This window comes from Leptonychotes weddellii, chromosome 7 (assembly GCF_054177405.1).
Source record: "Leptonychotes weddellii isolate Sample4059 chromosome 7, ASM5417740v2, whole genome shotgun sequence".
NCBI lineage: Eukaryota > Metazoa > Chordata > Mammalia > Carnivora > Phocidae > Leptonychotes > Leptonychotes weddellii.
Window position 1 is genome coordinate 79,850,662 of NC_138375.1, and position 14,799 is coordinate 79,865,460.

General features: G+C 36.7%; 1 protein-coding gene across 16 annotated transcripts in view; it reads left to right on the forward strand.

Annotated features, from left to right (window-relative positions):
* MEF2C (myocyte enhancer factor 2C) overlaps positions 1–14,799 on the forward strand; it is a 172,534-nt gene that overhangs the window by 150,265 nt on the left and 7,470 nt on the right. For 11 of the 16 annotated variants that reach the window (XM_081826592.1, XM_081826596.1, XM_006744818.3 and 8 more), the window contains 4 exons: positions 8,695–8,867; positions 10,396–10,419; positions 11,302–11,431; positions 12,031–12,166. In XM_081826592.1, coding sequence (XP_081682718.1) covers positions 8,695–8,867; positions 10,396–10,419; positions 11,302–11,431; positions 12,031–12,166 — 463 coding nt within the window. The remainder of the gene's footprint in view (positions 1–8,694; positions 8,868–10,395; positions 10,420–11,301; positions 11,432–12,030; positions 12,167–14,799) is intronic. The other 5 variants (XM_081826600.1, XM_031040779.2, XM_031040784.2 and 2 more) reach the window with 1 other exon arrangement.

A 14,799-nucleotide genomic window follows, 5' to 3' on the forward strand; every position in this document is an offset into this window, starting at 1 on the left:
TCAGTAAATCAGTACTCCAAGTAGAATGATATTTTGAGTGCCTTTGTGCATTGAAAACATCAGGTTGTCAAATTCTTCCTTATTTGTAAATGGAGCTTTTATTCAGAGAAGTACAAGGATGCATTCTAAATTTGAAACATCTGGCTTTTGTAATAAAGTAATAGAAGCAGCTTGTGTTTTGGATCCAAATCAAAACTGTCCCACTTACTGACAAGTCACAGAAGCTCCCTGAACCTCAGTTTCCTTATCTGTCAAAAATTGGGATGATAATGCCTGACCCACATGACTGTTGGGACAAATGAGAGACTGGTTTGCCAAAACAAGCCTGTTTTGTGACATGGACTCTCAATCTTTGGAAAAACAACTCAGTAATAAGTAAAATTTCTTTACTTCTGCCTCACAATCCAGAGCCTATTGTATGCGCTGAATGTTCAATGTTCAGTATCTAGTTGGCAGATAGACTGTTAATTTCACAAAAGATACTAAACAAAACAGGTCCAAGAAATATCAAGGACAAGTGGGGTAGATATGAAGTACATGAAGGTCTGATTCAGCATCAGGGTGACATGGTCAAGCAGAAGAGGCAAGCTCTTTTTAGAATGTCTACTGCCCTCTAACTGGTACAGCCAAGAATAGTCTTGGCTTTTGTGTATTCTTGGGGTATTTTTCTAAGAATACACCACAAAAGACACTGAGGTTTCACAGGAGTTTCTTCATAGTCTAACATTATACATTATTATATTATTTCCCTAAGAAACCCTCAGATAGAGTGGAGACTTGATTTTATGTTTAAGAATCTATAATCAGGAGTCTTTACCAGGATAAGAATCAGAAAATCTGCTTTGCCTCTAGTCCACAGTAGGCATATTAAAATTTTCATCATTCCCAGATTTCTGACCTCCGCATGTTTTGTGGTTGCCTTTTGCCTTAGAGCCATCCCATGAAAAAGATCTCCTTTTCCCTCCAAAAAAAAAAAAAAAAAAAAAAGTGTGATTCACAATAGCTAAATAACAGTTTCTAGCACTTTTAACAAGGTTTCAGGCATTCCGGGCACAGTGAATATAAGACTGAATTCTAGAAGTTCATAATATTTTTCTACTGAAAACTATTTTAAGTTAACTATTTTCTACTAAAAACTATTTTACTCTACTACTTCCAGTAGAGTAGTGGGTTGTATGAGCAAGTTTACTGTATACAGTTTTAAAGTAATTTCAAATGACTGTGAAAAGAATTATGTTTGAGATACAAAACCATGTCCTGATACTGGAAACTAACTTAACTAACTCAGATATAAAATTAATGGTAGTGGGCATTATTATGTATGTGACATCTCTAGTTTAACAAGACGGTATGCTATAAATGTTTTCAAATTGTTCTAATGAAAGAAAAAAAAACCTAGGTTGGTAAAACCTTTTGCTGAAGTAAAAGCAGGAAATGAATATATCAGAGGTTCAACTGAATGCTTTCCTGTGGCAGTTTGCCCCAAATTCCAAAAAATAAGATACCATTAACAAATTATGAAACAAAGTCATTTTTATACACCTACGTATTAGAAATTATTTTCCAGGTAACAACTAATAGCAGATACTATAAAATACTGAGCATTTCACTGTCGTGTTAAGTGGTTCTGATGGAAGCTGGTCTCTTAAATTGACAATAGGTAGGTAAACATCTTTACCCTCCGTTACAGGGGAGATTATTGACTAAAATATTACAAAAGCTACCTTTAAGAGCATATTTAATCATCCACTTGAAATAGCACACTGAAAGTTAAACAGTTGCTCTGGCATTTAGTGTTGCTAAACCCAATATTTCCTATTTATAAATATTTATCTATCCAGGAGACCAGAAATACAGTTTAGAACATCACCATTCTGTGCCTCTTTGTATAAGTTCAGCATTTTCTCAACCAGAAAAGCCATTTACGACGGCCAGGCTGACTGTGTTCCTGAAGCTCCCGCATCACCTCTGGCTCAGGAAAGCCCTTTGGGTCTCACGTCCTTTGGTCTCACACTTCACTCGCTTCCTCTCTTCCTTCACGTTCTTGTAATTTTAGAATGAGATTTGACACAGAACTGTTTTCAAAATCCCAGAGTGTGAAGGATTCGCAGGGAGCAGGGCACTGCTATCCTTCAGAGCATAGACTCTGGACACACTAACTGGGTTCATATCATGGCTCCACCAGTTGAGAGCTGTTTGACATTGGGCAAGATGCTGGACCTCTCTGTTGTTAAGCTTTCTTATTATGTAACACAGGGATCCTATTAGTACCTGACAAGGATGTCATTGCAAGGATTCAAGGTGTTTTATATCCATATATAATAGCAAACAGTTATATAGCGGTTACTAAGTGCCTGGTACTGTTCGAGGTCCTCAATGTGTATGCTAGATGTTGTTGATACTTTTGATAAATAGTACTCTATAAAGTGTTTGATATTGTTAATATGATTGCGTGGTCATGTTGGGGATGGCTGTCTCAAACAAGTATGTGAGAGTCTCTGATTCAGATTACTTTTATGCTTCTCTCAAACTAATGAAATCATGGCTTAGGGCTAAGAAAACTAAGGCTCAGTATGGTTGGAGGAACTCTAATGGAGACCTCAAGACCAGAACCTGGATTTATCTACTTTATCCTCCTTTGTCCTTGACTCCCTTCTGCCTTGTAGATCTTCCTGTCTCGGCTGCCTCCTTTCTCAGGTGTTCTATGGCAGATGCGTCCTAACAAGCTTCTCTATGGCAGTCTAACCTCTAATCTACCCCTTCCACTGACACTCTTTTCCTAAAGCAGAGTTAAGGATGTCACTTACCACTCACAAACTATAACTTTGCTTATTCTCTCTAGTATGAAGTTGACTAAAAGTTCAGGGTATAAAGTTAACATGATCTGAGAGTTTTGTGTTAGTCCAACTTAATTTTCCAGCTTCTGAAAACTGCATACTCTAAAACCACTGGTGTTCCATTCTCATGGGAATGCTCATCCTTCTCCAGTACAGTCGTGACTCTGAGATCTTTCATGCATTCCCTGTCTCCGGGAAGTCTCTCTCTGGACCACTTAGTAAAATCCTGTTCATTCTTACTTATCACCCTTCCACCGTTCTTTTTCCTGGGATATCATGCAGCCCATCTTTTGGTGGAAAGTTCTGTAAGAGTAAATTATTGTTGAGATTTATAGAGACAACCTGTGGCAGTAAGTGTAAGCACTCGTCAGTATAGAAGAAAAGATCCAGTACCTCAGAGTTTTCTTTTTCATCAGGGAAAATTTCTACTTTATTTGATTCTACCACTTGCAGTTAGCTAAGGTAATGTGCTGTGAAATGATTAACAGGTGCAACAAGTGAAAAAGAAGCTTCAATTAACTCTCTATAAACAAATTTAGTAGTTGGGCAGTTGCGTGATTTCCTGACTTTAATATTATATGGTTGATGAGCAGTTTGTCTCAATGGTGTACTTGGTCATCAGTGTGTAATCATTATCTAAAATAAGAAATGTTCTCAAGTAGCACATAGAGGAGAGACCCTCGATATTTGAAATTAGCAAGTTACATATTACATTTTCAGTTCTCATCTCACATTCCCTTGGTAACTTAACTTTTAGTGCCATTCCTGAATAATTCCTAATTTTTCCAGCATAGTCTGTATATCAGTTTTGCAGGCATCTGAAACACTTAAAGAGCTAATCCTCTGTGTGTATCACTGACTTAATTGCAGCAGGATAGAAGGGAATGTGTTCAAGGTGGGCTGTTGTCTGAAAGGTTGTCTGAACTCTCATGAAAGAGTTGGGGTGTTAGCTGATTCTTAAAAATGAATTTGAATTAAACAAGAGAGCAGGGCACCTGGGTGGCTCAGTCGGTTAAGCATCTGCCTTCGGCTCAGGTCATGATCCCAGAGTCCTGGGATGGAGTCCCATATCAGGCTCCCTGCTCAGCGGGGAGTCTGCTTCTCCCTCTCCCTCTGCCCCTTTCCCCCCGCCTCCACTCATGCTCTTTCTCTCTCAAATGAATAAGTAAAATCTTTTAAAAAAAGAAGAGAGCAAACTCTGCTAGAGCAAAGACTCAGGCATATCCAGAGGACTGTGAGCTTGGCTGTGGACATTGGAAATTAGGTGAAATAGAGGGGGCCAGACTATGCGCAGTTCTGAGAGCCAACCAGGGCACTGACCCCGAGTGTTAAGTATGGTCTGAAAAAGTAACATAACAGAAGCAGCACTTGAGAAAGATTTTTAGGGAAAATCTTGAGACTGTACATTAGATTTATTATCACACATGTGCACAAAAGTTTGCATACAGCTTTAAGGAGCTCACAACCTTTGTGAAGCCTGTCTTAAGGTCTGGTCTGGTGAAGAACCCTTCAGCTGGAGACCAAGGACCCTGATAAAAGACCTAGTCAAATGGCGATGAAAGCCTTACCTAGGATAGTGGCAGTGGGGATGGAGAGAGGCATTTCTGAAGAAAACAAGATTTGGTATGTGATTGTGCATAGGGAGCTGGAGGAGGAAGCTGAACAGTCAAAGATGACAAATTCGGGAGACTAAAGAAAAAAATTTGCCAGTGAAAAAATTAGTCTTGGTTCATAAAGCCTAGTATCTGTTTTGTGCGTATTAGTTTTGTATGCTTGTATTTATAATTGAAGGTCCTGAGGGGAAAAATGTAGAGATTCACGTCTAAACATCCAAGTAAGAGAAAGTTTTAGAACTTTGGGCTCAAAGAGAGCTACATGCTCAGTTGAGCTCTGTGAAACAAGGCGAAATGTCCTCACAACATCTTAAGCCAGGAATATGTTCTTTGAATTTACAACTTCTTAAAATAGGAGTCAATAAAAAAAAAAAAAAGCAGCAAGTGTTTTCAAGTTAACTGGAGAGAAAAAAAATTTTTTTCTCCTAACACCACATTTCAAGTTTTGTATATTTACACTAGTTTTAATATGAATGTTTAGAAACCCATAACCAGTCGAGGTCGATTCTGTTATCCTTCATACAAATTATACTGTGAATGCTTAAATTGTTTTATTTTATGTGAAACAATATTTTTAATCAAATCAAACTATAAAACGAACTGACTCTGAAGTCAGTCTGTTCTTCATTTTCTTATAATCTATAATCAGGAAATCCATTCACTCATGCTTTCTAATTTTTGTGCTTTTAAGTGGTCAGAGGACTGTGACATCTGCATAAAGTCACATCTGAATTGATCATTGTCCAGGCGGAGGGTAGCTTCAAAACACAGCATGAAGAAGGAAGGTTGAATATGTATATTAGAAGGTTATTGAGAGGTAGCATTTCCCACTTCCCTGACCCCTGACTTTGAATGAGACCATTCTCTTCGGTGAATTTATCTTAACCAACTGAGCCACCCAGGCGCCCTCTTCGGTGAATTTATCTTAAGGTAGGACAACAGCCTCGCGCAGGCCACAGCATTTGGAGTGAGGAGGAGGCCCGCGGTTTCCAAGCCAGTTTAAATGCAGGCTCTTCTTAGCAGTAAACCACACGCATGTATTCATCATTGATTTTCAAATGATAGGTTTCTATATCGCTGGTTTAGGATCCACAGTCTTGCATTCCTGAATCTATATTATGCCAAAAGAATAACAACTTGGTGGCTGGAAACAGAAATGGTTATTATACGGCTCCAAAATGCTAGCTGGCACAATATGCTAAAAACAGCAGAAATTCACCGGTAAAAGGCAGAATTTATTTGTTCTTAAAAATAACCTTATGCTCTAAAAATATGAATTTAAGAAGTGTCATCGTGGTTCAAAATATTTTATATTCAGTATGTAAACACCTTAAAATATGTGACTAATCTTCTAAAATGGCATAATTTCCAAATAACAGGAAATATTCCAAGAGAAAAATAGAATGCTTTTCAAATCCATTTTTTTTTTAGTTTTGAGGCATTTATTGGATGAAAAACTATAATGTATGTTTACTGTTTTTTTTTTTTCCTGCTGCCCTAAATCATAAAATGTGGGCAGAAAGATGTAGGCTTTTGTTGGAATTTCTGAGTTTACTGTAGAAAAAATTTTTTTTAATTTTCAAAAAAACACTTTTCTCCGAGCATCCGTGAAGCATTTCCATTTTCACACACTGGCCCAGTGCTTGTCATATCACAGGACAACACATTTTACAAAGCGGTTTTACTTCCTTTTAGCAAAAAACTCCTCCATGCAAACCAGTATTGGCATCTACCAAGCCAGGGTTTTAGTTTCTTCTGATCTATTCAAGCTTCATTGCACTGCTTAACTGACTTTTTCCCCCCTTCTTTGGAAATTACCCACCTAATTTTCCATTTAATTGTTTATTTAAACCAGATCTCACGCAGGCTTAAGAGATAAGTGACATATGTATTGAGTGTATCAGACTGAACTTCAGCTGACAGAAAAGTATAGGGCAAATTTTGTCTTGGTTTTCTCAGTCTCTTTTTATCCAGGAGAATCTATTAATTAAAACTAGAGCCTTTAACATATTCACAAGAATGATTCAGTTAAGACACATTAAATATAAACTCTATTTTATCAAGCATTTTTGTAAGTAAACATATTCTTTGTATATTTCCTAATGATACTAGGTAAATGTATTTGTTTCATATAATAACTTTTGCCACCAAAAACTGTCCAAATTAACTGGAAAAGAAAATTTTGGCTTTTGACATATTTAGCCAGCTGTAGAGAATTTAGCTACTTTCAATGAAGTTTTATTATAGAAGAGTAATTTATATTCAAATTCAACCAACATTTCCTAAGAAACTACTGTGTCCTTGACACATGTTTTGGTCGGGGGTGGGGGGGGAGGATTCGTTTATTTTTATTTTTCCCCCAGTAACTTGGAGAATTTTACGGATGACCCAATTGACAGATTTAATCTTGTAGTTATTTGTTATATATTCAGCCTGTTTATTCATGCAGAAAATGAGACAGGTAAATGAATGGGATATGAAGAACAAATGTGCTCCACACAGTTTGCCTCAAATGTATTTTAATTCAAAAGATGTTTCCATAAATATTTCCTGAAATATACCTGTGCTCGGCCTTCCCACTCCCTCCTTGTCTCTAACTCAGGCCATCACCATAGTTTCCAGACTGCTTCATCCTCCCAGACCTTCCAAATTAGAGGATATCCCAATGCCAGGATATCTCTCTGTCCACTTAGAGGCCTGTGTTCTGCCTCTGCTCTGTGACCCTCATGGGTCTGCATTTCCACCATTTAAATTCAAGATGTGTCAGCCTGGAAGTCAAGATTTCCATGTCCTTCCGAGGTCTTCGACACTCCTTTCTTTTCATGAGTTCCCTTCTAGCCAGTTTGCTCACAGTGTCCCTGACCGTGCTCTGTCAGTTCCTATCTCAGCCCTTTTCCCTGAGGCCAGTCACAAGCCCAGCGTTTCTTACTATCTCTTCTCTTTTTCCAAGGCCCACATCAATTCCTGCCTCTTACATGAATCTTAATTGGATAATCTCTTCCCTCCTAGGAACTCAATAACACTTAATCTGGGTGGCATCTCTCTGTGGGCACCTCTCCCTAGGCTGCCTTGTTCCCGTTTGGACATTTCACACATGTGCGTATCGGATTACCACAAAGGAATTGCAGGGTCTTTGAGGACTGGGGCCACATCCTTGCCTCCCCACAGGGTAGCACACAGTATCATTCGTCCTAGGGTAATAGACACTTGTGTTTTAGGATAATGATAATGATGACCGACCGTAACAGTGAGGTTTGACTGTCTCCTTTAGAGAGCTTCAGAAAACAACTGTCTAGTTTTCCAGCAAGGATTGTCAAATTGGGTAGTGGGTCTCTATTCCTCTCCAATGAGAGGCAGTGGAAAAAGCCAGCAGGTGACGTTCTGCCTCAGCTAAGGTTGCATCAACTCCCTCCATAGCTCTTCCTGTCATGGAGCAGTGTATTTTGAATTATGAGAAATGGCATCCTTCAGATATCAGGTTCTGTAAGTAGGGGGTTGAACATCAGATATCCACGGAAACCCTTTCAGTGTCCATATTAGATGACTATTCTTGTGCCTTGGTGAATCAGTATGTCCGTGGAGGCATCATGCCTTCAGTTCAGCTCCTAAGAAGGAGTCCTGCTTTCTGAAATTCTGTGTGAGCAGGAGAGCAAGGCTTCAGGGTCATACACGGAACTTGGGAGGAGGGCAAACCAGACATAAGAAAACCATACGGAGAAATCACTCCAAGGAAAGGGGAACTCAACAGCAAACTGTGCAAGAGGATACTCCTCCTGCATGTCCTAGAAATTGTAGTCTTACTGGTATGCCCTTTCTTCACTTGAGGACACACACACACACAAAAGAAAACCCAAACCAGTGAACTGAAAGAGTGAGTCATGCCAGCCAGACCTCTGCCAAGCTAGTCAATTAAAGTACAGGACCGATTCTGTGCCTTTCTTAGACCCTGAACAACGGTCTTTCTTCCTGAATTTTTTTCATAGAAAAAAAGTATATGTTGACTTCTGAGCAAGGTGGTATATATTAGCTCTTCTCATTAAAACATTTTTCGTCTTCCTTCAGAGAATATTTAAAAACTTACCGACCGGGTTACTCTTCACATGGAGGCTGTTAGTCATCCTACAGACTTTGTTGTATGTCTTACCCAGTTAAGCTTTTATTTTTAATCTCTTATAGTGTATTCTCTAGAAACATACTTGAGTCTAGATTTATTCCTGAATGCTTTCATTGTTTTGTGTTAACAGGGAACGGATATGGCAATCCCCGAAACTCACCAGGTCTGCTGGTCTCACCTGGTAACTTGAACAAGAATATGCAAGCAAAATCTCCTCCCCCCATGAATTTAGGGATGAATAACCGTAAACCAGATCTCCGAGTTCTTATTCCACCAGGCAGCAAGAATACGATGCCATCAGTGGTAATGTGAAACTACATTTTAAATAAATGTTGATAATGTTTTGTATATGTTTTGCTGTTTTTGTATCTTTCTAACATTTTGAATTACTTAGGTGCTCCCAGAAAATTAACTTATCAATGCTATTGCTGGAGCCCCGTTTGTATTTAGCCATTATTTCTGGTAACTGGTTCACATTTCCCTTTTCCATGTAAAACAAACAAACAAACAAAAAAAAACCAACAACATCCAATAAACTCCCCTATAAAACTGGTGTTCTGGGGCAAAAAAAGCATTTCCTTTTTTTAAAGTCTCCAATTTATAATTAGAAAAAAATCATTACTTATTACTCTGCTTATGGTACATACAGTTTGACCAATGGTAGAATCAAACTCACAGAATAGGGAATTTCTTAACAGATTTTTATAATATTGAACTACTATGTCCTCAAGGTGCTGACAATGAAAAATCTTTTCCATGATTTCTAAATGAACGTTCTCCTGTTAATTGACCACTCTTTTCTTAGGTGTACTGCAATGATTAATATATCGCATGCCTGTGCATTGCCTCAATTCATCTTTCCATATATGTGCTTCATGCAAATAACTACCTCTCAAAAGCAAATTGTTTTAAAATCCTAGGCATTCTGAGAACAAAGGTTATATTTTACACCAAAAAAAAAAAAAAGTTGGCACTGTAAGAAAAAATAAATAATTAATTAATTAAGAAGTATAAATAATATCCCTGGACTCTATCATTTTTCTTTCTCCTGGGTCTGCAGGCTAAGATGAAGATAATAACTATGGGACCAAATTCAACAACAAAGAGACTTACATCAATGTTCTCCAAATTAGCTTTGCTTAAGAGCGAGAACATTTAAAACCAAGATTCAGTAGACAAATTTAGATCATTCTGCAAACACATTTCTTTTTTTTCTTTCTGTGCTCTGTGGCAAGCTTCAGGGTAAAACAGTCCTGCAAGCTGATTAGTTTATTATGGCACAGTACAGATTAATTTTGAATATCAACCAAAAAAAAAAATCACATAATATGCAACGTTCCCTTCAGAAAAGACTGGGTCTAATAAATAAAACCTCCCACAGGGCCATAGCCAAGTGGTGTGGGCCATGCATGGCAGGCTGTCTCTATCAGCAGATTTATCCCAAGTTCCTTAAAACTGATGCTCTCCCAGGGATCCTCTGAGTGGTTGTAGAGCCTCTCACCAGCAGCCAGGTGCAGCGCTCCCCCTCCTCCAGCAAGTGGGGTTTCAAAGTACAATCTTTTTTTTTTTTTTTTCCAAAAACATGGTGCTGAAATAATGAAGGTTGAGACACTGACCTGTGCAGAAAACTGGATAGATTGTCTGGAGACAAACAGCTCATTAAGGGAAACAAAGAATGTCTTTGTAGGGAGTTATCTGTAGAGTCTGGGTTTTAAAATTGTTTAAACTGTTGTGTCTATCAGAAGATGCTTTGCCTTTTGTTGAAAAGATTTTGCCCAATTATAAATATTTACAGACACTAATTAATAAAACTCCTTCCCCATGCTCTCAGTCTGAGGATGTCGACCTGCTTTTGGTAAGTAGTAAGAGTACTTCCTTAAATGGCACATGCAAGGAGAAACCCAAGGTGACTTTTAGGTGGAGTGGCTCTAAGAAAATGGGAGGATTTCAGAAGTTACCATAGTGTGTCCAAATGAATCATATTTAAATGCCATTAATTTCAAGTATCACACATAGGTGAAAAGAATGTCAGGTTATTTATTTTTCTGTCTCAGCCTTTGTAAAGTGAAGACCATGTTTTCAATTTATTTTAGGACTTAATTTATAGTAAAATTCTAACAAAAATAATTTCCTTAGTTATTTAAACCACTGAGATACTTATTTTTCTAAGAATTAAAAGTCTCATGATCTTTATGTGAATCTTTAATCTTCTTGCTGTAAGGAGTTAAATATACATGTTAGCTGCTTTGCCATCTAGTTCTGAGGGAAGTTTAGAAGAATCTGAAAAAAGTGGTCAGAGCACCACCTGCTGGTCAGAGTGTAGCATGAAATTCTGCCCATCTGCTCTGCTGTATATAGAACCGAGCATAAAAACCACCATGGTTGATTTTAATTTTTTTTAATTTGCATTTGAATAAAAACTGAAACAATGGAGTACAGTATACATATTTCATCAGTTTTCAACATAGTCTGTTTTTACCCATAATAAAGCTTATGGTACTTGTTACTAGTTCAGTTGCCTAGGAGATACTGATGTAATGGGTTACTATGGCAACAACTGGTCTCTTGAAGGATTGTAAATGATAGGGTTGGCAGAGTTCATAGAGACACATGTTAAATGATTAATTTCATGAGATTTGTACCAAGTTATTTCTTTATATGCAAAACTAATACTGAAATCTAATATTTTTAACTTTAAAAATTTTTTTCAATAATGTCTCTTTATTTACTTTAAAAGAATCAAAGGATAAATAACTCCCAGTCTGCTCAGTCATTGGCTACCCCAGTGGTTTCCGTAGCAACTCCTACTTTACCAGGACAGGGGATGGGAGGATATCCATCAGCCATTTCAACAACATATGGTACCGGTGAGTAGCTTTGCCATGTTCAAATAGTACATTAAATACTCTTTATTAAAAAGCAAGATAAAAAAAGGTATTACATTTTAGTCTATTAGGAAACTTCCTTTAATACCTGTGGTGTCCAGAGACTATACCATTACCTATGTGTTACTAAGACAAAGTGAATATCCATATTTTTCTTTCATAAATGACTGAAAGTTTTATTAACCCAACCTGAATTCAGCATAAAAGGCCAATTTCAAGGAAAAGGAGCCATTATTCCTTTGATGTAATAGAAAGCTCACTTTCTCAGGATTGTTTAAAAAATATTTCTAGATCATCAAATACGTATACACTGTAATGCCAGACTGTAGTTCTAATAAACTAAAATTGCAAGCTGTACTACTTCAAAGCTTTCATGGAATACTTATTTTTTGGCATAGGATACATCTCTTTTAAATTAAAATTGCTCCTGATGCTTTATCTCCTTCTCCCCCCAGAATAAGAGAATTTATAATAATCATTAAGTGATACTAACAGAATATTTTTAAATTGGAAATGTGTATTTACCATTCGATAATTTTCAAATTAAGTATTTTCCCTTATTGTTTTATTTATTGATCTAGAGTACTCTCTGAGTAGTGCAGACCTGTCATCTCTGTCTGGGTTTAACACCGCCAGCGCTCTTCATCTTGGGTCAGTAACTGGCTGGCAACAGCAACACCTACATAACATGCCGCCATCGGCCCTCAGTCAGCTGGGGTAAGCAATATTATTTCTTTTATAAAACACTTTGAGAATGCATTTTTGGATGACAAAAAGAGTCTCTAAATACTGTGCTCTAGTGTCCCATTAAAGGATGTAAAATTCTACTTTATCAGAATGTGAAAGTAATTATTCAGATCAGTATCTTTTCAAGTCGGTTAAATATTACTTTCCTTATTTTTTGAGAGGAGGGGAGCTCTGTGATAATGAGATAAATTATTTCCCTATTGTTTTAGGCTATATTGGTTTCCACTTCGATCAATGAAAAACTTCCATTTAGTTAACTTTTCACATGGGACATAAGAAGACATTTACAAGTTCTTTAAATTTTGAGATATTTGTGAATCCTTATCATTCAGCTTACACCATATAATTCATGCTAACCTTAACCTAGTACTTACAGGATCTCCTATTCTATTGATTTCATATATTTATAATGTACTCATCATATGGTTATATATTTATAGATATTGTACAAATATAAATATATGTGTATATGTACATACACTAATTACCTAAATTTGGGTATAAAAATAATTTCTGTTGTTTTCTGAAATCAGAATGTGTATTTCTGCCACCTTGTGGCAATTTTGAGAAATGTCTTTATCATAGAAATGACTCCTGTCATTTATCTATGGAAATGTTCAAACCTTTAAAAAGCCCTGAATTCATAATTCACACTACTTGTAAAACAGATAGTTTTTTTTAAGCTTAAAACGTGAATCAAAGATCTGACTTTAGGTTTAACTAATAACTCCATAACTGTAATTAATCTTCAGAAGAAAATACTAGGAAGTTATAAAATATTGAAAGATAAGAGTTTATATTTTAGAAACATTCTATATGTCCACCTCGCTTTTATTTTTCTGCTGAGTCATTTGGTTAGAATAGTTAGCTAGCTCTATACTTCTGTTTCTAAAGAGATAATGAGAATAAAACACTGATTAGAATAAAAATCACTGCCTGATACCACAACTTCATCTCTTACCTTCCCTGCCCTCCTAGCTTTCTTGTGGAATTGATTTCACATAGATTAGTGCTCTAGTAATGGAGTCTTCCTCCATTCACTGTTTGCTTATGTGCATCCTGCTCACTAATCATTATTGTTGAAAATCTAACCTTTCATGTAAGCAACAAAATAAATTCACATGACATTGTTGCTGTGCTTTCTTAAAAGATTGTTAGCTTTGAAGCTCTATTAAATATTGATCAACAGAGTTTCTCCTTTTAGAACATTTAAATTTTCTCAGAATTGTTAACTGTGCAAGTAGACATGTATTGCAATAACTTTTTAAGGTAATTATCACTAAGTACATGATACCATCCAGGCAATCTTGAAATACATACGTGCAGCATTGCAGTGCTATGGCTAAGCAGTGAATCCACTGTATGGGCTTCTTGGCAAAGATAAAGGCAGCTGTTCACTTCTCATTTTTCACAAAATTCATCCATTAGAGGACTAGATTTCCTTAGAAATTATCAATGTCAAAGCCGTATTATTTTCTCTGAATGTGGCTTTCTTTTGTCTTTAGTAACACTATACTGTAATCTTAAAAGTCCCTTCTATTACATGGGAAGAATCTAATTCTCTGCTGCCCTTAATAAAGACTTCAGTAAATGAGAAAGGAGAGAACTGGCCTAGAGAGGAACCAAATTACAACAGCCAAGGATGAAGCATTTTGTTTAGTTCTGGTTTCTTTCAACAACGGTTCTCATGGTGCATGATTTGACTCTGAACTTAGTCTATGAGTTTTCATTGCACTTAATCACTTCCTTTATCCCTCAAATAGATAGGATACCCCTTCCAGTCTTTCCAATTCTGGCCAGCCTGCCTTCCTTCCTTCCTTCCTCTCTCTCTCTCTCTCTCTCACACACACACACAAACATGGTAGCTTTTTCAAAAGGAGGTTCCCTCAGATGGACTAGCCCATGTTCACACAATTAAATGTTAAACTATTTTTTTAATCCCAAGTTGTGATATTTATGTAAAATAAAATAAATTATATTTATTTTTATTATTATTCCTTACAGTGTGAATTAATTCAAAAGATCAGTATTTTTTTAGGCTACAGTATCCTCATGTTCTTGTGTGGTGGGTTCACATTCCTTTATATAGATACAGTGTTCAGAGTAGAGTAAAATATATTTCAGCTCCTCCAAAGCAGATATTCCCAGCAGCCCAAGATGGTCACCACATTTCTTTCCCAAAATTAAGAGTATAAAAGAGCTCTTCGTGTTTTGTGAATGGAAATACCTTTAATTCTTTGAAGCCGCAGTTTTAACTCTATCTAGTATTTGGTTTTATCTAACCAAGTCAGATAAATGGCATACATTGATTTGATGCAGGAAGCAGGGATGACTGGCAGAAGGAACTTGCCATTGAGGTTAGCAACAATCATTTGAATAGGAATATTTGAGAAAATGACCCTCAAATTTTTAAGCTTTTTTCTCATATCACCTTAAAAAAAGGGCAGCCTGTTTTCTGGAAGCATTTCTATACACCATCTTTGTTGATGTGGGTGTTTAAAGACAACTTTTAAAAGGTTAAGTTAAATATAGTTTGATAGTGTAATTTCCAGGCAGAGGCAGTAAGAAATTTGAATAAAACTATCCAGTCATGTTTCATTTCG